Genomic DNA, 23635 nt, shown 5'->3' with positions numbered 1-23635 from the left:
CGGAGACATGCGTACAAAGTTTTTATACTGTCCAGTAATCATTTGGTTTTTCAAAGTTGCTATCAATGACAAACCACCACATATGCCTCTGTTTTTAAATAAGTTTGATCTCCAGTAACGTTTTTTTTCTTCTTCTTAATTTGTATGAAACAATAATTAAGTAGAATCAAAGATACCAACGCGTCCTCGCTGTCGGCCATCTCGTGAACACTGGCGGTGAAAGCGGAGCACAGACGTTTGACGAGCATGTTACGCCGATTTTAAAACACAGCGTAACATGCTCGATGCCTTACACGCTCGATGCGAATGCTACATTACACATCGTAACTTTGGTCAGTTCCCACCTTAACAAAAACTTTAGCCACAACAACGCTTTGCCGAGTCTGCTAGTATAATTATATATTTGCAAGAAGCATACAGAAATATACATATGTAGGTGATACGAAGTTAACCGGGTTATCTAGTATATGATAATTTTAAGCAAATTAAAATTTTCTAATTATTTATTTATTTTTATTTATTAACACTTCGTTGCAAAAAACAATAAATCAAACACAATACAAAAAAAAATTATAAGGGATGCAACGGGCGGCCTTATCGCTAATAAGCGATCTCTTCCAGGCAACCCTAGTTAAAGAAAAAACTAAAAAAAAGAAACATGATTCGTGCGAGAAGTGCAGAAACAAATGTTATATAAAAAATATATATATACATAGTACCGTAATCTAAACTCTAAAGTAATAAAAAAAAAAAAATTAACAACAGACTAAAAACTTAAAAGCTAATCTTACAAATACATGGACAGCAAATAGTGATGTAAAAGGAAACATAAGATTTATACAAGTCACGATTGATCAGGATAGGATAAGGTTAAGAAATGTTTATGCAGAAGAGTTTTAAAAGATGATAGAGCGGTAGCCAATCGTACGGAATCGGGCAGCGTATTCCACAACTTAATGGCGGAGATCGTGAATGAATTGCCTAAGAAGGATGAAGTGTGAGATGGAATTTCAATTTAATTATTTCCTAGTACTACGAGTATAATATCTAAAAAGGCGTCCACAATAATTCCCCAGTTCCTAACGCGTTTATATGAAAAAAAATTGTGCAAAATGAAAAACCACATTTATTAAAATCCATCAGTAAACAATTTCACATATCTGAACATTTGTATGAATGTAAAATTCTATGTTGATTTCATATTTTTGAACCAATCAGGATCGTTCACATTGACAGGTCTTCCACCGCGATGGCGGTAGTGGAATTCGGAGAGGCCTCTGCCAGGAACACCATTAACAATATATTTGCAGAATCTCTCGTTCATCTTCGCTTCCCAGTCTTGAGACACGTAATGTACTGACTCGTATTCAACTATAACCTGAAACATGTACGTAAATTTATTATATACTCGACGCTTTATTATATCTCGACGTTTTTTGGGTATGTATATCTACTATATAAAAATAAGTCGGGTTTTCCTTCCTGACGCTATAACTCCAGAAAGCACGAACCGATTTCCACGGTTTTGCATTCGTTGGAAAGGTCTCGGGCTCCATGAGGTTTATAGCAAAAAGGTTTATAAAAAAATTCAGGAAAAATTTCAACGGAAAAGCGGGATCACCAAACGAAATGTTACATAAAACGAAGCCATCTGGTGGCGAAACGGAGTTCGCCGAGTTTACTAGTTGTATATACAATATACATCTAATATTACGGTCTACAGCCATCCCTGTTTTTGTATGCAATTTTGATATTGTTCGTAGATGTCAAAAGCTTAACATCGTTTGAAATAAGCTTTCGATATTCGAAGTGGTGAGACACAATACTTAGCCCGAACTATGGACTAGTCAAAATCCATATCGAATTTGATGTACGGGAAACAAAAAAATAAAATAAAAAAATTGTCCTAAGTATCGTTTCTGAATCTTAACCATAGAGTACAGCACAGTTTTGGTTAGCTAGAGATCTACTGATAATCTACAAATAATATACAAGTAGCAGTAGTAGTGTAGTGTTTTAACATTCATTAGAAATTGTAGTGTATACACTAAAGAGTTATCTTGAGATAGTCATTTTGCTTTTAAAAATTATATTGTGGTCTATGGTCATTGTCAAACTGCATTTCTCAACCCTGGGGCTTGAGACAAAAACTCTTTACGATAATCGTGACCTACTAATGCTTAACGATTTTGTATGGGAATGACATTAGCTAACGTTTTGTCACGTGACGGTTTCACGTAGTGGGTCACGAGTGTCGAAAAGTGATTAGACTCAAACCCCTGAGGTTGTGTCAAGACTTAGACGTTATAAGATTGTTCTATCGATGTGAGTGTTTGAAACACGCTCTTATAGTCAGTCAGAAACTCGGCATGCCTAATTATTATAAAAATCACATGACGTGGTGTAGTGTCACTTGATTTTCAAGGTCGTATTTCACTTACAAACAAAAATCGTGACTGCTCAATGCAAAGGTATATTTAAATACCTGGATCATGTACTCAGTGTCTCCCGCTTTACACCTGAACGCGTAATCCTTTGGCGTAGTGCCTCCTTCTCCGTGTTGCCACAACTGGAAGTCAACCCATTCTATGGGATGTACTTCCCCATTCGGCAGACCTACCATGCCCAGTTCAAAACTGGATATGAAAAAAAAAAATATCCTGATATTAATTTAATTATTGGATTAGATTAATTGTAAGACTTTTATTTTACTACACGGAGTATTAAAATTATCGCTTCATTAAAATGGCGGACTCAGATACCGCAGCTGCAATTCCTGGTGAAACAGCAAATTTTTAAAGAATCCGGAAGAGCTGTGATTCCATGCAAAGTGGTGTGTATTAATATCCCTTGTTGGATCAAATCTAAGTCAAAGTCAAGAGAAGATGCGCAAAAGTCGTTATTAGTTTTTTCCTTTACCTATACAACTATTGCTACCTTCATGGCATATCATTCACATTTAGGACATGCGACCCAGAAAAACAATGTTGAGATTGTTTGATTATTTGTTGATTAGGATTAATAAATAAGTTTTTAATATATTTTATTATTATAAATTAACTATTAATTACTTAAGATGTCATGGAACATGGTGTAATGGTTGCAGCTCCATACAAACATTGTGTAAAACAAATATGGCGATTAAAAAGAGTGGCAGAGAGTTAATTGCCAGTTCTTCTCTTCCGTTCTACGCCCTTGATTTGAGAACTGGTAGTAAATGTAAAATTAGAAGCATTTAATGTATATTTCTTTTATGACGTTTATAAGTGTACATTGTGTTTCCTATGAATAAATGATTTTGATTGATTAGTCTAGTCGACAAGTTGAAAATGGAACAAAATAGAGATACTGCTCTTAAAATTATGTGCGATAGCTCATTGGATCCGGAATGACGTCTAGAAAAATGTGCTAAAAGCGTGTATTAGCACATAAAAAATTGCAAAAGTTATAGACCATTAAAGATGAAAAAAAAATGGCATTTAGTTTTTTGCCAATATTTAATAAACTATTTATATTTAAGAAATTTCAAATAAAGATACCGAAAGAGGAGGAAATTTCCAATAAAAAACTCCTGACTTCCAGAACTCTATCTCCATTATTTATAATGTTAATTTAACGCTGAAAATAGGTCTGCGGGTGACATTTTTAGGATTCGCGCGTGGCGTCAAGAGCGACTACGGCACATTAATTAATTTATTTAAGGTATTGATTTTTTTTTTTTAAATTTGAAAAAATTATGGTGTGTTCTGAACACTATAATTAATTTATTCCCGTTGAAAATTTTACTTAAAGTTAATTTTTCAACAAGTTAAATAATTGTTAACTAACGAAATTTTCTCGAACGACCGTCTTAATTGTAAGTGAAAAAAAATGTTTAAATAATGGTCGTAAAAATATTTCGCTTCGTAGAGCCTTTCTTACATACATACTTAACAAGATCGTGCCATAAAAGTAAAAAAAATATTTATACTTTGTTTATAACAATTTTTTTACTTAAACAAAAACTTAAAAATCCATGTAATGATGTTAAAAAAATTTTTTTTTTCTAAATCATCATATAATCGTTTTTTTATTAATACAAGATATTTATTGATTTGCAAAAAAAAAAATTCCCGCCATTTGTTGATAAATTTTTTTTAAACAAATTGATTAAATCAATATTTTTTTAAAAAAAAATTAACACAACTTTATTACATTAAAAATTTTATGATTTAAAAAAAAAATTTTTTTCCTTAATAACAATTTTTAATTGTTAACTTACCAAATTGTTATAAACAATAGAATTTGTTGGTAAGTTAATAAACAATAGAATTGTTGATTAAAAAAAAATTTTTTTCTGTTACTTTATAGAGGACTGTCAATTATGATTTTTAGAAAAAAAAATTTCTTAACTAATTATTTAAACAATAGAAAATTAAAAAAAACGATTATAAACAATTAAAAATTGTTATTAAGGAAATTTTTTTTTTTTAAATCATAAAATTGTTAATGTAATAAAGTTGTGTTAAATTTTTTTTTTAAATATTGATTTATTCAATTTGTTTAAAAAAAATTTATCAACAAATGGCGGGATTTTTTTTTTTTTGCAAATCAATAAATATCTTGTATTAATAAAAAAACGATTATATGATGATTTAGAAAAAAAAAATTTTTTTAACATCATTACATGGATTTTTAAGTTTTTGTTTAAGTAAAAAAAATTGTTATAAACAAAGTATAAATATTTTTTTAACTTTTATGGCACGATCTTGTTAAGTATGTATGTAAGAAAGGCTCTACGAAGCGAAATATTTTTACGACCATTATTTAAACATTTTTTTTCACTTACAATTAAGACGGTCGTTCGAGAAAATTTCGTTAGTTAACAATTATTTAACTTGTTGAAAAATTAACTTTAAGTAAAATTTTCAACGGGAATAAATTAATTATAGTGTTCAGAACACACCATAATTTTTTCAAATTTAAAAAAAAAAATTCAATACCTTAAATAAATTAATTAATGTGCCGTAGTCGCTTTTGACGCCACGCGCGAATCCTAAAAATGTCACCCGCAGACCTATTTTCAGCGTTAAATTAATATTATAAATAATGGAGATAGAGTTCTGGAAGTCAGGAGTTTTTTATTGGAAATTTCCTCCTCTTTCAGTATCTTTATTTGAAATTTCTTAAATATTAATAGTTTATTAAATATTGGCAAAAAACTAAATGCCATTTTTTTTTCATCTTTAATGGTCTATAACTTTTGCAATTTTTTATGTGCTAATACACGCTTTTAGCACATTTTTCTAGACGTCATTCCGGATCCAATGAGCTATCGCACATAATTTTAAGAGCAGTATCTCTATTTTGTTCCATTTTCAACTTGTCGACTAGACTATGATTGATTGATTGAATCAAACAATCTCAACATTGTCGCTTCGTATACGTGGAATAATGTTGAGAACAGTTTTCGATCTTCTGATACGTTCAAGTTAGATACATAATCCAAGGCGCAAAGCATGAAGATAATGTAAAACGATACCTAGTTGCTGTTGCAGGTTGGCACACAACTCCGAGGCTCAAGTTCAGACCGTTCTCGACAAAAATGTGGTTAAAAGCGTATCTGTGCATCAAGGACCAATCGCGTGTCTTCCCTGTAAACGACCAAAATTTAACATTAAAGATATGTTAATTGTTAATGAATTTAAAATGTTCGTCTTAGCTACTGGTTAATGTTCTAAACCGGAGATCTTGCGACATAAACACATTTTGGATGTCAAATATTTATCACCCAGAATTTTGTTTAAACTAAAACTAACATATATACAACAAATCAAGGCACGTTGTAATCGAGATGAGTATTGCAAATTGATGATAGCAGTGGACTTAATATTTATTTTATATTAAAATATAATTATAGAATTACTTATTATTTTATTTATTTGTTACTGTATTTGTGTAAATAAAATTTTTATTCTACAAATGAAAAAAAAAATTATAGAATAATAAAAATAATTATGTACTTGTTTTTTTTTTGGTTTGGTAACATACATAATATTGAAGCAAGTACCTAGCCCTAATTATATTTTAGAATTATAATATAATTATATTATAATAGAATATTAAAATATATTATTTACATCAAATCATAAATTAATACTATTTCGACATCCATAAGACTTTACATGCATTTATTTATGGTTTACTTACAATAAACTAACACAATACTTTTATAGTTACAATAATCGACTGCTACTAGCACTCACCGAAACTATGATCTCGAAAAGACGGCATCGTCACATAGTACTTTTCATCGCCAATTGTAAAGTTGCATTTCATTGTTCCGAATTGTTCGTAGTGCGATTGGTGGGCCCTTTAAGAAACCTTTGATAAAATATAGGAAAAAGACAAACAAATAGCACATACATTTCTTGGGTTTATTTTAAAATTTTGTAAAATGTATATTATGTTACAAGTGTGAACGTGTTAAAAGTGTTAGAAAGCTTCAATTTTTGAATCGTAAATTTTATTTTTTTAATCTACACTATATTTTGTAAAGAGGAAAGATTTTATTGTTTGTTTGTATGGAATAGGTGCTAAAACTATTGGACCGATTTGAAAAACTCTTTCACCATTACAATCCTACATTATCCCTGATAAACAAAGGCTATATAATATTTTAAAAATAGTTAGGGATCTATATGAAAGCGTAAGAATATATTGATAGGAATGAAAAACTAAATAAAAATATGTAAGATAATTAAATAAATAATAATGAGGATGTGTTAGCTATCCACATCACAACATATTGTGTAACAAAACGTGATTCAATATCAATACAGTAGATTAGTTCCAAGTTATAGTAAACGCGTTGTAGGAGTATTCTCGCATAACGCGCTTGTAAGGCCCCATATCATGCGTTATGTACAAATGATTCACGTTAAACTTTTATCGTTAAAAGGGATTTAAATCGAATATTAAGAAAAAATGTTAAGACGTAATAAGTGCGTACTAATCATTATAAATGTACAGAATTATAACGTGTGCAATCATCGCGTTATATAGAGGAATACCCGTGTAATACGAGAGACTAAAATTGCGTTATAAGAGGACCGTGTTATAGTGGGGTTCACTGTATAAACATTAGCCTTTTCTTACAGAAAAATTCGAAAATGCCTCGGAAGAAAAAGTGTATATTATACTAAAAATATGCTATAGAGTTTCTACTTACTCCTTAAGTCGCTCAAAATACTCGCGACTCCAGTTTTCCCTTGCAATGGATCTGATGACAGCGGGCGGATACAAATCTGTGTCGTAGTCGAAGTATTTGTAGGTAGCAGTCCATTCTCCGGTTAGTTCGACTTCTACAGTCTTGTTCGGGTCGTTTTGAAACCTGAAATAGTTTGGTATAACTATATTAATAATCATGTGATTTTCTTGCTAAGACTAACGATTTATTACGTAATAGTTGTTCAGATGGGAAGACATATAATTTACAAGTATGTTATGTAATCCGACCGTTTTTTGTTTCTGGATTTAAAAAAATAATAATATTAAATTACTGAACGAGTCAATGCTGTACATTTTGCTCACTCAGGCTACATTTTGGCTACATTCGTTACATAGCAATTAACATTTCATTATTTCGCTTATATTCTAGTGTTGTACGCGAGTTAATATAAAGTAAAACTAAAATGCTCTATTATTTAAAGCACCCTGTAGGCCCAGGAACTGAACGGCAGTTACATTACTCCGTTACGCTTTATACAGAATACTTTCGACAATGCTTCATTTTCCATACTGTAAAATAGTCCATTTAGGAGTAGGTATTGTACGCGTATTGAGCACAACACGCTGATCAAAACTTTTTTTGACATATTATAAAAGCACTATCTAAATAATTCTGTGACGATTAATTTTATAAAAAGTTTAAATGAAAATACGACGATAGCAGTTTTTCAATCTCACAGTTACAGTTCTATAATTATATAAATTTGTATGTTTGTAACAATTGAATTAAAACGAATAAAGAACTTTTGTTCTATATAAAACGTTCATACCACATCTGTCCTTTATACGCAATACTCCATTTCTTCATCGGCTCAACCATCGTTATTCTGATCCCCTCAGCACCAAATGTATCATCTTCAGCCCCAAAGAGGACTGTGTCAGGAATTTTCTTACTACAAAGCAGGCCTTTATCTGGTAACTGACAATTTTAAAACTTGATATTGTGATGAAAACATGTTAAAATGGCGATAATCAGATACATATGAAAATATGTTATAGAAAGCATACACGTGTGAAAATGACATGCGATTTTAAGAAGGTGCAGCGCCAAATCTAAGCATTTCCCACACAATAGAGTAGCCATATCGCAGCACACACTTACGAGGTGATTCTTTGTATTGAAGAAGTCGCATGGGTCCGACAAGCATCCGCGAATATACAACGTAAATAATCTTATATATAAAATTCTCGTGTCGCGGTGTTTGTAGTTAAACTCCTCCGAAACGGCTCGACCGATTCTCATGAAATTTTGTGTGCATAGTTTGTATGTCTGAGAATCGGACAACATCTATTTTTCATCCCCCTAAATGATAAGGGTAGTCCACCCCTAAATTATTATTTTTTAATTGTTAGAAAAAAAAATTATGATACAGCATTAAAAAATACATACAACCCTAAATTTCCAACCCTCTACGATCAACCCCTATTTTTTTATTATAAATGATATACAAGGCAAAGCTACGTTTGCCGGATCAGCTAGTAAATATATATGTTAACGTAAAATTGTAAAAACCGTTAGATTGTAATCTATCGGTTATCGGTTATCGGTATTCGGTAGATTGTACCTAACTAACTTAGTTATCATTCAAACTTCTTTGGTCAATTACAGATTAATTTTACTTCCCAACAATTTCATATAACTACCGAATAATACGTTAAATTGCAAGCAGTATGTTGAGTTGACAATCTTTCGACAGTTTACAATCTCGCGGGATAGATTACAATCTAACGGTTTTTACAATTTTACGGTGACATATATAATTACAGGTTGTGGCTGACTTGCTATTGGATAAAAAAAATGCCAGTCCATTTTCATTATTATTCCTATATAATTATGTAGGAACTGGCAAATTAAAATATTAATAGTATTAGCATATAATTAATACAGCAAGGTTGCTGAAATATCCGCCGAGTTCATCACAGGTTTATTCGACACAATCTGTTAACAGGACCATTGAACCGTGAACACGAAATATTATTTTTAAGTTTGTATAAGCCCTAATTGTAGTGTGAAAGTATTTGTGTGTACTCAACACACAAATACTAACGCACTACTAACGTACTTGATAGTACATATATATAATAATAAATATTTTACATAATATGTAAAAAAGTCCGTTATACCTACATTAATTGGCAAACTACATAAAAATAACAAATATTTCATTTAAACGACCAACTTACCCCAATGTACAAAAGTCCGTTACAAACGCCCATGGGCCGTCTTTCACTGCCTACTGCTACGTAGATTCCTTTGTTGTCTCCTCCCTCAGTAGCTGATATGAAGAAAACCGCATCGAATGCCTATAGTTAAATTTAAAATACAATAATAATTCCGCGGTGTGCGTGTTATGTTATGTTATGCGCTTATGTACGCGCGTAAGAAGTTATACTTCTTTGGCATTATTAAAAATAGTTTTTGATTGCATGCAAATAATTAATTACAATTAAATAATCAAAGACTGGAAAAGGAGTCATTATAGTCAACTAGCAAACACGGCGAACTCCGTTTCGCCACCAGATGGCTTCGTTTTATGTAACATTTCGTTTGGTGATCCCGCTTTTCTGTTGCAATTTTTCCTGAATTCCTGCTATAAACCTCACGGAGCCCGAGACCTTTCCAACGAATCCAAAACCGTGGAAATCGGTTGGTGCGTTCTGGAGTTATAGCGTCAGGAAGGAAAACCTGACTTATTTTTATATAGTAGATAAAGTTCAGTTTACATTTGAAAAATGAAATAAATAAATATTTATTATTATTCTCTTACATTAAGTGTAACATAAATTCTATTATTATTCGAATGTTGTTTTAAATTATGTCCAATGCCGTAGCATCTTCCGTGGGCAACCTCATTCTGTTAATTTTGTGAAACGGTGCGCGCGCATCGAAAAATTTCACTTTCATCAATTTTTCATAACGCGCCTAAAGAAGTATAACTTCAAAAAAAACAATAATCGTTGCAAAAACTCTATAGCGGTAAACTACTACTACTAGTACTTCGCTCTTCACTTTTGCTTCGTTGTAAACCGAATGTACAACCTCACATGGCGGGTATTGTTAAATTTCTATGTTAAAAGTATTGCCGCATATAGGTCACTCTCGATAAACACTTACATACAATGAAAGTAATTGCACCATTCCTTTTTCGATTGTATGTCAGACAAGAATAGCTCCAGTTCAAACGATTTGTATGATACAAACATAGCGATTAAAGAGAGCGTTTCTTGCCAGTTCTTTTTGCCCGCTCTACGTCCTTGACTTGTGAACTGATAGTAATGTAAATTTAGAATCAATTTAACATCTTTTCTGTTTACGTTCATAAGTGCTCTTGTATAACTATATGTATATAGTTTCCTCAACTTTTCAAAACAGCTCTTTCCCATAGTTGGTATTGCTTTCTAGGTACCCATTTATACAATAAACTTAACAAAGACCTTCAAATTTATCATCTCACAAAATACAATTGTAAAAAAGTAGTAACTAAATATCTCAAATCGCTTGATTACCAAAGCACAGAAAATCTATTACGACCTCTAATTTAATTTAATAAATGGAACGTTTTTCTCGCGCACACTAGTCTCAATTTAGTACACCCACACACGCACACGCACTCACACTGACCCGTACACTCACACACACACACTCACAAATGCTTTTACTTTTTACTATTTTTTTATTTTTATTTATTTTTTTATATATACAAATTTCATAAATTATTTATTTTCGTTCGTTTTTAAAGACTTGTTAGCAATTAGCAATACTTTTTGAAACACTATGTTCAAGGGACTGGTGACTTGTAATAACAGGTTTTCCCAACCTTTTTCAAGCACCAGTCTCTGTATAATACATAGCGTTAAGCTTATTGTCAAGTTTATTATTATTAATTAAATTAAATTAAGTTAAAGTTAATTAAAGTAAGTTTAAGTTAAAGTAAGTTTATCATAAAGCAATGTATAAGAAATAAATTCTCTCATATATAAAAAAAAAAAAAAACAAAAGTCATTTTTGAGTTTGAGTAGAATGCCTAGCGAAGCTGAGCGCCCTTAGGGCTTCGCAGTCGAGACTTGACTTGAGACAGCGCTACACATGACTCCATTATGTCAAATCCAATACAGCAATCGTAAAGCTTAGTCTTGACTTTGTATCTTAATCTTAGAGGCTTGTGCAGACTAAGAATTTTACGAAAATTTTGTATACAGTACGTACCTTGGGATGATCGCTGAAGGGTTGTACCTTTTCCATATCTTCTGGGTTGGCTATAGCTCTTACACCTTGTCCAGCTCGACCTTCCGGACCAGCTGCTTTGTATTCGTTTGCGTACTGAAGTGCAGAATTAAATTTTTTGATATAATTCATATAAAATACGTCATTTCACGAGTAATATATAAATTATCGTTTTTGTTTTCGAAATTGTAACGATAATAAATGGTTACATTGTAAGGATAATTATAACCTTATTATAAATAAACTTATTTGTATTTTTAAATAATATGTAAACATAAGAGTATGTAATTATTACTTATATTATTATTATAGATTATTTGGGTCTGAAACATTCGGGTTTCCTCACGATGTTTTCTGTCGTTCGAGCTAGTGTTAGATGCACACATAGACAGAAAGTCTTGGTGCACAGCCGGAGATCGAATCAACGACACCAGAAACGAGAGGATTACTTTCGCACGTTGAAACCACGAGGATAACACTGACTTATAATACCCACACGAAATAATTATGCTTTCACCGGAAACCAAACCTAGGAATTGTTTATCGCCTTGTGCGATAATAATCATAGAAATATGGTTTTAAATTTATCTACGGTTTTGGCTATGTATGTTAGTAATCATGAAACAATAATTGACAATCATTTAACCTTAAAATTTATTTCTTAGATTGTACTAGTTGTCGGTTTTATGGAAAAATTAATTTATTTTACAAATTCGACTAAGGGTACTTCAAGAAAAGGGCTTACTAATTCTCCAAAGGCCACGCACTTGCAAGCCCCTGGCAATTTAAGTGTCTATGGGCGGTGATATCACTTCACGTCAGGTGATGTCCGTTTGTCCTGTCATGAAAAATCGAATTGACGTATAACAGCGAATAAAATGTGTCGGGTACTTAAGCCTATAATAGTATATTTTGCTTTATACTAAACTCACTTTTCTAATGTAATATATACACGAAAAGACGACATATTTCAGATAATACCACTTCCCAGGCACTGAATATATCCCAAATATCGGTTTTGGGTCTTCCGTAAACCGATTATAAATATAATATATCACACACGCGGCCACTATCTCGGCAATCATTTTGAAGACTCCAAATTCCAATAACTGACTCATGTCAACGTTTTGTTAATTGAAGATAGCTCGATTATGACACTGATACGAAGTCTATTTACATTATTAGGGCCCCCGTCTCACAAAAATAACAAAACGGGTCCCACTAGGATCTTGGTTAAATTAAAATGATTAAAGTAAATTTTCTTATTAATTACTTTTACCTTAAAATAATTATTATATAATCTTTGTTTTTATCATTTTCATATCTAGATATGTAATAAATTATTTTAACTGAGGTTAATAGGGCGAAGATACAGAAGCAGAAGATCCCGATGTCAGTGATATCGTCCGTTCAAGGACAGGTTCGCGAGTATGTTGCTGCACTTTTAAGAATCAGTACGCTAATCTTTAGTTTAGATTTTTGGGCATCGTCTTCATATTAATTTAAATATGATCCAACTAGCTCTCTTCCGGTAAAGTAGCAATATATGGCTGTTTATTTATTACGTAGGCCCGATTTGGGGCCCCAACCGTTGTTCAAATTCAAATACGACCCTGGTTGATACTACAATCGGTAACAATAATAATGGACTAATATAAAACTACTCTTATCTTCAAGGTTACATAATTTGAATACTTCTAAATCGTATTTAATTATATTCAATAATTATAACGATTGGATATTTATATGTTCAGTTCCAAAGGAGTATAGGGATATACATTTCTATATCAGTTTCATTAAGTGCCTTAACTATTTGTGTTTTGCTGGGATTCGAACCAGGCCTCTTAGAATTATGAATTTAATACTTATTGAATCGGTCATACTATGTCTTTATATATATTTCTACTGTATGTGTGTGTAGGTCACTGAACTCCTCTTAAATCGATTTGTATGATTTTTTTTGTATGCGTTTGGGTGGCGCCCTGGATGATTTATATTCACAAATCATCCCGGCAGATGGCGCTGCAGGCGGTATCTAGGTTATTTATCTATACAGCAAATAAACAGCTGGTATGTACATAAATCTTAGATGCATGTGTTTGTAATTAAACTCCTAACGGCTGGATTTTGATGGAGTTTTTTGTGAGTGTGGAATCGAGAATGATTTATATTATTAGATTTTTTTTTTGTACGTAAGACGTATCTACAACACAACGTCGGATCCGCTATTTCTATAATATATATTAAAGAAATATCAAAAAGGTTAGTCGACATCACAGGAGACCGAAGATCTGGTAGCTACCTCGGACAAAGAATTAGGTAGTCTAGCTATTCAAAGGGGGAACGCTGCCAGTATCTTCGGAACCTTGCCTAAAGGGACTCCCTTTAATAATATATTTTAGTTTATTTTAAGGTTAGTTATTTATTTCTATGTATAAAATTTATTCTATATATTATAACATTTAGGTTACAGTCTTACTCTACAACAATTTGGTTTTTCTTAGAGATTCTATGAAATCTTTATAGTTTTACTCGTTAGAACTCGTAACATTTCTAGACCATAGTGATCTATAGATATCTACTACGTACTTTATATTATCATTAAATCTTAGTTTAAGATTGTGTAATTCTAGTATTATTTATTTAATTTTTTGTTCATTTTGGTTTTGCATATATATTATATATATATACTTTACCATCAGTAGGTTTTTGTTGCGTAACTGGAAGAACCAGGATGAAATCGCTTGTTAGCGAATACAAGGCCCGTTGCCTTATAATTTATGTGACCTCTGTTTATGTGAAGTAATGAAGTGTAAATAAATAGTTTGGAAAATCCAAAAGTGCACGCCTCATAGCGGTCATTCACATTAAAAAAAAAACATTCGTTTACATTTATTTATTGTTTTTACTTCTTACTACTTACTTAATATAATAAAAAAATATATAGTGGCGTCATAACTCTAAGGTGAGGAAAAAATATACTAAAATTCGTATTTTAGTTTTTTACAAATTATAATTAAACGACAGTACTTAGAACGCTAATATTAACTAGGAATCAGCCAAGGGAATAACTTTATATAATAAGAAAAAAAGTATTCTGGTACGATAAATTTTTCGACCAATTTCTCTGCCACATACATGGATCCATAAACACAGACTGACGGACGTCCAAGAATGATTGATTTTAATGTTATTATTTACTAAGTTAAACAAAATAATTGTTCATAAAAATACCATATGTGCTTGATAGATTATTTAACTCGATTTTAGTGCACTCATATTATCCTGTAAGTGTTATATTAGTGAGAAAAAAGTCATTCAAGTTTCGAAAGAATGGGTTTTTTGACATGTCGAGAGTAGAGCACTGCGAGGCGTGCAATACGCTTAATTGCTAGCTTCGATATAGAATTCCACTGCTGGCCCTCGCGCTCATAGGCATTTAGCATCGTACGTATCTTCATCGTTCATCAGCCTACCATGCAAGAGGGCAACCTGTATTTCTTTGCCCCTAGTGCGCTTTGCCATATACATTATTAATATACATATATAAGGAACAAATAAATAAAATTCGTTAATTAATTTAAAACTTATTTTATTTTTATAGCAACAAATCTTGAAAATATTAACTCTTAAGCACCCTTATTCATTAAAACTTATATAAATTGTAGCAAGATAATAAAGTTTTACACTTCACGATTTCTTCGCTTCACCGAAAAGTATAAATACTCGTCGAAATGTTATCCTACTCCGGCGAGATATTTAAAAAAGAAAATAATAAGGTTTGAATAGCTTTTTCACAAACCCGATGTTCCTAGGTATGGGTATCCAACGGGTTATATATATATATATATATATATACTATATATATATATATATATATAGTATTTTATTTATAAGCTAAACTTCATAACCCGTTGGATATATATATATTGTACTGTACGTGTACAAAGATACTTAATAAGAATTCTCACCAACCAAATTTTGACTGACTTTAAACAAATTCAATTATTTTGATACAAAACTAGTGAGCAAATAATACTCTCGGACTTGAGATACTGATATATGACTAGACGTAATTTATTCCTACGAATTCCTCATAATAGTTAATATGAAGAGGAATATTTGGATAATATCAAGGTATAAATTTAATGCTGCGAAAATATATTCCTCTGGCGAAATGCTGTATTTGTGTTTCCCGCCCATCATCAGTTGGGTATCGTAGACAAGGTACATTGAGAATATAAGTACTCCCAAAGACGCGTACACCAATCGTACAATATTGTTGGTTGGAATAAATATTGTTATGAGACCTGAAATTTTAATAAATGTTATTAGCAACGTTACACAAAACGTAGAATGAAATATGAATTGACGTTTCGTTCGACTGTGATTGGTCAAGAGCAACTCTAGCTCTATAGTTGACACATGACATGCGTCAAAATATTACGTTCGACATCTTATATTTGTACGTGGATTAGATGTTTTAATCTTTTAATAACTTGCATACAAAACACAATTAATTATTATTCGAAACCTCTGTCATCCTTACTCAGCCATACTGTATTATAAGAATAGACAACACAGATGATTGATACCGATATCATAAACAAACTATTGAACAGATAACACATAACCTTTACACGACAATCAACGTTCGTCGGTCGTTATATATATTTTTGCCCTTTTGGGGTTCATAAACTAAATTTTATTTATGGTAATAAGTAATTTTATTATATAACCTAAAAGCCTAACAAATATAATAAATGAAAAAGTGTATAATAATTGGGTTTTGAGTGTGGCCATAATGAAAAATTTGTATCAGGATATTCTTAGAGTCTACACGAAAGTCGGGCATTTTTGGAAGCTCTCTCAAAACCTATTTTTATAATATAATTACATTTGCTATACATTACGCTATCTGAATGTACGTTTCTTGTTACGCAAATATATTATTTTCTATACTCACCAAACATTAACAAGACCATAGTAGCAGCCACAAGGCCTCCTCCTATTAAGGTAAAGTCCCATTTCGTTTGAAATGCAAATAATGTCAGACCCAAACATACCGCAGCCGTAATTCCTACAGCCATGAATACCTGGAAATCAAATATAAAGTATATGTAGTAAATATCCAAAAAAGGGGTGTAAATCCCCATGAGATTACCTTTTCTATAGGAACGACAATATACATAGTCTTGCCGTAAATACTGAAACAAAGATTTTTTTTTTCTATTGCAAATACCATTAATTACTCTTACAGTGTTTTAGTTTAATACAATCACAGCGATTCGGTTTTTCCTAACGGTAATATTTTTATTTGTTACCATTTATAATGAACGGCTATAAGGTAGAACGGTAATATTTAGTTACATCTTACAGCAGTAATAACTCGGTAAATCCTGAAATTTCGATAAATATTTATTTACACAAATATTAACTATAATTTTTGGACAGCATAATTATAAAACATTATTGTCCGTGTTAGATAATATTTTGAACATGTTGCCGTACATTTTACAATGACCTTAGGGTATATGGGTGTAGGGGTAGGGTTCCGACCTTTGGCTTTCGACCGCTCCGCTGGAAATATGTACGGCGTTTACGGGTAAAGTATCTGTATATGTGTCCATTAGGAATCACACAAATGCCGTACAGTAATAAATGACCTATATTGCTTCTGCAACTGTCGTCGAATTAAAAATTTGCACCGACTTCCGGCACCATCACTTTAGTACGGCACTAGGTTTTTCGACATTTATTTTTAATCATCTATACACTTATAACAAAGCCGTACATTAATAATTAGTCGAAATTCCCCAATTGTACCTGAGAAAGTCCATTCACTCACGTACTCCCATGTACCGCTCAGAAATGACGGCATAGTGCTCAGAGCTATTTTCAGATATAGTAACAGCCTTCTAAGCTTAATTCACGTTGGGTCATTTCACAGGTATTTTTTGTTCATGGGCTTGTGGTCTATAAGTGCATACATAAGTTTTGTGTTTATCGAGCACTGCAAGGACAGAAAAAATATACCTTCCTACCTAAGAAAAGATCATTTGATTACAAATTACCTCTGTGGCATCGAATGTGCTGGAAGCTACGCCGAGAAGAAAACTCTGAGCAACCGTAAATGTGAAGAGGAAGATAAAGTTCATGGGTGCTGTTCGTCGGACATTTTCACAGCAAGCCATGGCTATCATACAAACGAATAGCACTGCTAGTGCTACCCAACTGGAAAATATTAAGAATTTTATGGTACTTAACGTAAAATGAATTAGTAATTTTTATAGCCTGGATTCGAGTTTGGCGAAGCGTAATTTTTTTGTTTGGAAGGGGGAACGGTCCAATTTGAAGGTATTAGCCGTATTTGTTTGTTAGATAAGAGATTGAAAAACATCATATATCGTTAGACGAGATAAAAGTGTGATGATGCTTATATAATTTCTCTACCTATGCTAAAAAGAGTAAGGCGGGATAATATTAGACAAAACATCGAATAGTAATGAGTTATTATTAAAAGATCTAAATTCAATCCTCCAGTAACCTAGGAGCGAAGTTCAGTTTCAGTTTCAGTAGAAATATTATCATATATTCACTACGAACGAGTCGTTAATAAAAATAAAATATATAGGTATATAATAGATAAATTAGGTTGAAAAGCCATTTCACCGAAGTTTGTATAGGTAATAGATTTTTTATGTAATTTTTATTTAATAATATATACATTATACCTATGATTTTTTTTAAATAATAATAATACTTCTAGAATCTGTGCGGAATGAGATCTGGCATGCCGGTTATTAGAACTGATATAATTCTTATTTGTTACACGTAATTTTATTTATAGTCAAACATTATACACTGTTTATACCTATACTGCACAAAAAAAAATGTTTGAGTTTTTCATAAAGAATTTCTGAATGTATTTTTTGCCTCCAAAGGAAAAATCGCGTCGTTTAACACAGATATAGCTCATTAAGAAGAAGTTAGATAAGTCTGCACAGTTTATAATAGCTTTTCATCCTTATATATATTTCGTAAATATGCGCCAGAAATATGCTCGTATGAAACATGATAAAAACGTTATCTACCCACAAGAGATAAGTATTTTCTCTGACGTATCGTTTTGTTGGCTCGTGGAACACGAATAATGCAATGAATCCCAAAGTAACTAAAAGCTGGCACATCAGGATGGCGTATACCTGAAATTCAATATTATTTATTTTATCAATTGTTTAATGTTGTTGATAATGCACGGGTGTTAGAAGAATGTATCAGGATTGTATAGATTCTGTGTTTTTGGTCACGTTTATAATATAGGAATCGTGAGTGTTATTATCCTTTAGGAAACCTAAAAAGAACATTGAAAACCCGAGTTAAGCTAACACCCAAAGACTCCGTCTTCGTCCATCCTCTTGTCATGAAATAATAACAGAACATCGGAGTTTTAAAAACCTATCTCGTTATACCGGCCGCCTACAGGTACAGGTTATCGCTGTAAAGACGCCGGAGAAATGGACGGGAGCCCTGAGTGCCTGACAAGGGTAGTAGCGCGCGGTTGGCAAAGGTACCGTTCTCTAGTTTCGGAGGTCAAATCTCATATTTTAGTGGCTACGCCAGCGGAGTAAAATTCTTGTTCCTCGCTCGTGCAATTGAGATAATCCAAATATTAGATAATTCATATATATATGTAACTAGGTAACTAGGTAACCGAACAATAAGACATATTTTTGTCTTATTGTTCGGTGTCCCAGGAATAATCATAAAATAAAAACAATAAGTTGTTGTGTATTCAAATTTGGAGAGATTCCTACAGAGTTAGTGACTCACAAACATACAAAATTTACTTTTCGGATAAGACACTCAAGTGTGCACGCTAAAAATCAGTTCTATAAATTTAGCAACCGTAATTGTTCGGAGTTGTCGATTCTTATATAGAATATTTGATATTGGTAGACTTAGCTTGGTCAAACAAGCGAGCACTAACTCAAACAGACTTATTATAAAACATGGACTAAATGTTTGTTACCATGGTTACAATGTCGCTTGAAATGTGAGAAGCGTGTCGTGTTCCGTTGGTTGTTGGCCAATCAATATAAAACAAAACCCGCGCGTCTTTTGTTTTATGTTTAAAACCTCTATAAATCACATATATTTTAATAAATATTATAATTAAAAAAGAAAATTAAAACAAATTTTAAAAGTGAGGTCCCTATGGCAGTGTACCTTTAACGCTGGTTGCATTTCCTCGCTGTATTGAGATATTTATTCGTTAAGCGAGGAAAGCACCAGCTCTGGGTTCACCGGTACTACCAGGCGCCAACTTAAATCTTTAATTAGCGCCTGTGCTTGAACCCGGTAGGTATTATGTAGGTTAAGAAAATAGTAAATACTGTATATTTGATTGTTATTTGATTTGACTAATAAACGAAATTATAATAAAATAATTCTTTATCTAGTATTGTATAATTTGTTTTTTCTTTTGTGACTTTGTGTTTCTTTTACGAGTATCATTGTAAAGTTTCCCTTTATTGTGTACACTTGTGATTGATGCACATGTTTTGTGTTTTTGTATGACGTGTGTTTTCGTTAGCCTTTTTTGTATATAAATAAGCTGTTGATAGTTCATACCTTGCGTATAAATGCTTTTCGTATACTTTGTTCTGTAAAGTCAAATTGATTAGTTGGAGCATCCTCCCCAAATGACGGGTCAACGTACATAACCTGTTAATCAGAAGGTAAAAATGTTAATCGATTGAGCGTAAATATATTTTAGTTTCCGTTAACTTTCGGCGTCCGTCATACCCATTTTCGTGTGAATAACCTTCTGACGTCAAATACTTGAGGATTCTTGGTATAGTCCCTTTATTTCATATATCTATTAAATATGATTTTTGAAGCACCCGTGGCGCTTCCAAACAATATGTATTGCAAATCCATCCTTTCAGTCTGATTTATCTGCTCTGTGGTCAATATGGACACTGGACTATTTATATATTAATGTTTTACAAAAATTAATAGCAAAAAATTCAATAAAATATTACACTTCCAATTTTAGATTTTACAAATAATAATAAGCAAAAAGTTACCAGTGAAATAGCGGATTAGGTATCAGATAGTTAATCAACAATTTTTTTAAATTGATCAGCCCACTACCGCATATATTATTTTTTTTTTTTTAAAGACAATTCACACCAATTGACCGAGTCCCATGCTAAGCTGGTGAAGCTTGTGTTATGGGTACTAGGCAACGGATATACATACATATTATAGATAGATAGACATATAAATACATATTTAAACACCCAAGACCTAAGCACAACACCAAATGCTCATCACATCGATGTTCGTCTCAGCCGGGGATCGAACCCGGGACCCATGGATTCGCAGTCAGGGGTACTAACCACTAGACCAATGAGTCGTCATAATTCTGGATAAGTAGTATTTATTCTATTTCGCGAATAATTCGAATGAGAGGTGATTGAACTTCTTTAAATGTTGATTCAGTTCAATAAATGTTGAAAATGTACTAACCTGTGCCATGACTAACGTCCGCTGTGCACTGTATCTTTCGTGTCACTGATATGCCGGTGATAACAACTGATAACAATTGATGACACACCGATTTGCAATACTTATTATTAATTTATTTTTATTTCTAAGAATTTTATTTCGATACATTGAAGTTGGAAAAAAATAGCACATTACTAAAGACTCGTTATCAAACTTTAAACGTTTACCGCATTAACACTTCTTAATACGCTATTAAAATTCTAATTTTGTTCTCATTTTTATTTTACAATACAATTTTTTTTATACACAAAGGGAAAAATGGCCAGGAGGCTCATCTGATGTTAATCGCCGCCCATGAATTCTCTCAAACTTAAAATATCTTTATTCATGTAGGTAAACAAGTACACTTATGAATCGTCAAGTTAAATTAATTGTAAATTTACATTTACTACTAGTTCAATGCCAGATGCTCTGTTCTAGAAGGACCCTAAGTCAAATTGGTTCGGAAATGCTTCAGTGGGCAGCTGATTCCACAAAGTGGTAGTGCACTGCAAAAACTGCCTTAAAAAACGCTCAGCCCTGCGATTCTGTAACTCACTTTTCGAACTCACACAGCGGTTTTCGTTTCTGAAAAGGTGGGAGCTTGTAGTTTATTGTTTATCGGAATGCCAAATCATAAAATGAGTGCTTCACGACTGATTTGAGAGCGACCGCCGATGCAAAAACCGCTGTGTGAGTTCGAAAAGTGAGTTACAGAATCGCAGGGCTGTTGTGTAACTACGGACGTCGAAGTGATATAGATCTATATTGATCACTGCGCGGTGCGCCGTCACACTTGTAACTCTGTTACTGTCCACTATTGAAAGTGATTCTAATCTCGACGTTTTTGTATGCAAGTTCGGTGATCTCTCAACATCAGTAGCGATAATGTAACCCTGGGATCGTATTGGAAGGGCTCTGATGCTAAAAATTGAATTAGTCTAGTCGACAAGTTGAAAATGGTAGGTACATATTAGAGATACTGCTCTTAAAAATTGTGTATTAGCACATAAAAAATTGCAAAAGTTATAAACAGTTACAGATGAAAAAAATGGCATTTAGTTTTTTGCCAATATTTAATAAACTATTAATATTTAAGAAATTTCAAAAAAAGATTCTGAAAGAGGAGAATAAATTAATTAATGTGCCGTGCTCGCTTTTGACGCCACGTTAAATTAAAATTATAAATAATGGAGATAGAGTTCCGGGAGTCTGGAGTCTTGGAAATTTTTTCCTCTTTCAGAATCTTTTTTTGAAATTTCTTAAATATTAATAGTTTATTAAATATTGGCAAAAAACGAAATGCCATTTTTTTCATCTTTAATTGTTTATAACTTTTGCAATTTTTTATGTGCTAATACACGCTTTTGGCACATTTTTCTAGACGTCATTCCGGATCCAATGAGCTATAGCACATAATTTTAAGCAAAACATTTAACGAGTGTTTTAAGATATTATTAATCTAGATATAAACTCTATCTTATTTTGATATAAGTGTAAATAATTTTGTAAAAATTGCACCTCAATATACTTGACATTAAAATTCTTCGCCGAGTCGTTTTAGAAACCTTGGGGTGTATTATTATTATCTTCTTTTGCCTTGTTATATTCCTACATAATCATATTTTACATTGTACATCGCGATGCTTTGCGGATCTATGCGACTTCTTCAATACAAAGAGTCCCTTCGTGTGTTGTGTGCCATATTGTGGGCAACTCGATTGTGAGGAAGTTGGATCTGGTGAGCGCTGCGCTTCTCAAGTCATTTTCACATGTGTATGGGCCGAAACACATAAGCGCGTTGCGGCGCCGCGCCGCTGAAATCGGCAGTGCGCTATAGCGGTGCGGCGCCGCAACGCACGACGTGAATTCCAGCGTTATGACGTCATACTTGTTGACAAGGATGCAGTTTGTTTCTAACACTCTTGCAAACAACACGTGTCAACCGAGAAGCAGTTTTAAAATTAAAATGTCTGTTTTTTTCTTCTGTATATATTTTGATAACTCGCTTAATAGCTCTTCAAATGATGATATACTCATTCTAAAGTAGGCAACAAATTTTTTTTCGTCTATCTTTAATGCTTCGTATTTTTTAGAAAAGAACTCGCCATTTGGATTCATACCCTTACTTAATGGATGTATCCAGTATCTTCTTTGCCGTATTTTTAAGATAGAATAATGTCTTCTTAATAACAAATAAGCAATAAGTTTATTACGATCCATCGCAGAGAGACGTCTATCCACACTCAAAAATCACGAGAAAATGGTTAATAATCTAAAAAGGAGACGTGTATGGGTTAAGAAATAGAGACGAAAATTTGGACATTTACCCATGTTAAAAAAAATACGAGAAAACTATCCAGAAGATTTTAAAAATTACCTAAGGATGGACGGCGATAATTTTGATTGCTTATTGGAACTTATCCGTCACAGAATTACTAAGCAAGATACAGTTATGAGAAAATGCATAACACCAGAAGAACGTCTTTCCGCAACATTAAGATATCTGGCAACTGCACGTTCATTTGGAGATTTAAATTACGGTTTGTATAAGCCGACTTATTTTTAACTTGCCATAAACATGGA

The 23635-nt window shown here is 32.5% G+C and overlaps 2 protein-coding genes across 2 annotated transcripts; both read right to left on the bottom strand.

The window, feature by feature from the left end:
* Positions 1-1106: 1106 nt before the first annotated feature.
* Positions 1107-12599, bottom strand: LOC125057478. Its single transcript, XM_047661203.1, has 9 exons — positions 12427-12599; positions 11477-11590; positions 9454-9573; positions 8040-8188; positions 7211-7372; positions 6246-6352; positions 5522-5633; positions 2486-2636; positions 1107-1378 (listed from the first exon to the last, which is right to left on the bottom strand). Exons 1-9 carry the CDS (start codon positions 12577-12579, stop codon positions 1187-1189), a joined length of 1260 nt encoding a protein of 419 aa, XP_047517159.1. The 5' UTR covers positions 12580-12599; the 3' UTR covers positions 1107-1186.
* A 2827-nt stretch (positions 12600-15426) lies between these two features.
* LOC125057520 (protein lifeguard 2-like) lies at positions 15427-21153 on the bottom strand. Its single transcript, XM_047661266.1, has 6 exons — positions 21032-21153; positions 20129-20221; positions 18593-18699; positions 17569-17728; positions 16461-16590; positions 15427-15804 (listed from the first exon to the last, which is right to left on the bottom strand). The coding sequence occupies exons 1-6, from the start codon at positions 21038-21040 to the stop codon at positions 15578-15580; spliced, it is 726 nt and encodes a 241-aa protein (XP_047517222.1). The 5' UTR covers positions 21041-21153; the 3' UTR covers positions 15427-15577.
* Positions 21154-23635: the final 2482 nt, after the last annotated feature.

The sequence above is a fragment of the Pieris napi genome, chromosome 16 (genome assembly GCF_905475465.1).
Source record: "Pieris napi chromosome 16, ilPieNapi1.2, whole genome shotgun sequence".
Taxonomy (NCBI): domain Eukaryota; kingdom Metazoa; phylum Arthropoda; class Insecta; order Lepidoptera; family Pieridae; genus Pieris; species Pieris napi.
The sequence above is the reverse complement of the archived record's forward strand: the minus strand, read 5'-3'. Positions and strand labels throughout refer to the sequence as shown.

Excerpts from the sequence above, each read along its gene's own strand:
- LOC125057478 (XM_047661203.1), bottom strand. The coding sequence starts at position 12,579 with ATGATTGCCGAGATAGTGGCCGCGTGTGTGATATATTATATTTATAAT. Across the intron at positions 11,591-12,426 it reads GTATATATTACATTAGAAAA|TACGCAAACGAATACAAAGC; the intron begins GTGAGTTTAGTA and ends TCTGCACTTCAG. Across the intron at positions 5,634-6,245 it reads TTTTCGAGATCATAGTTTCG|GGAAGACACGCGATTGGTCC; the intron begins GTGAGTGCTAGT and ends GGTCGTTTACAG.
- LOC125057520 (XM_047661266.1), bottom strand. Across the intron at positions 18,700-20,128 it reads GAAAAGCATTTATACGCAAG|GTATACGCCATCCTGATGTG; the intron begins GTATGAACTATC and ends ATTGAATTTCAG. Across the intron at positions 15,805-16,460 it reads TATGGTCTTGTTAATGTTTG|GTCTCATAACAATATTTATT; the intron begins GTGAGTATAGAA and ends TTAAAATTTCAG.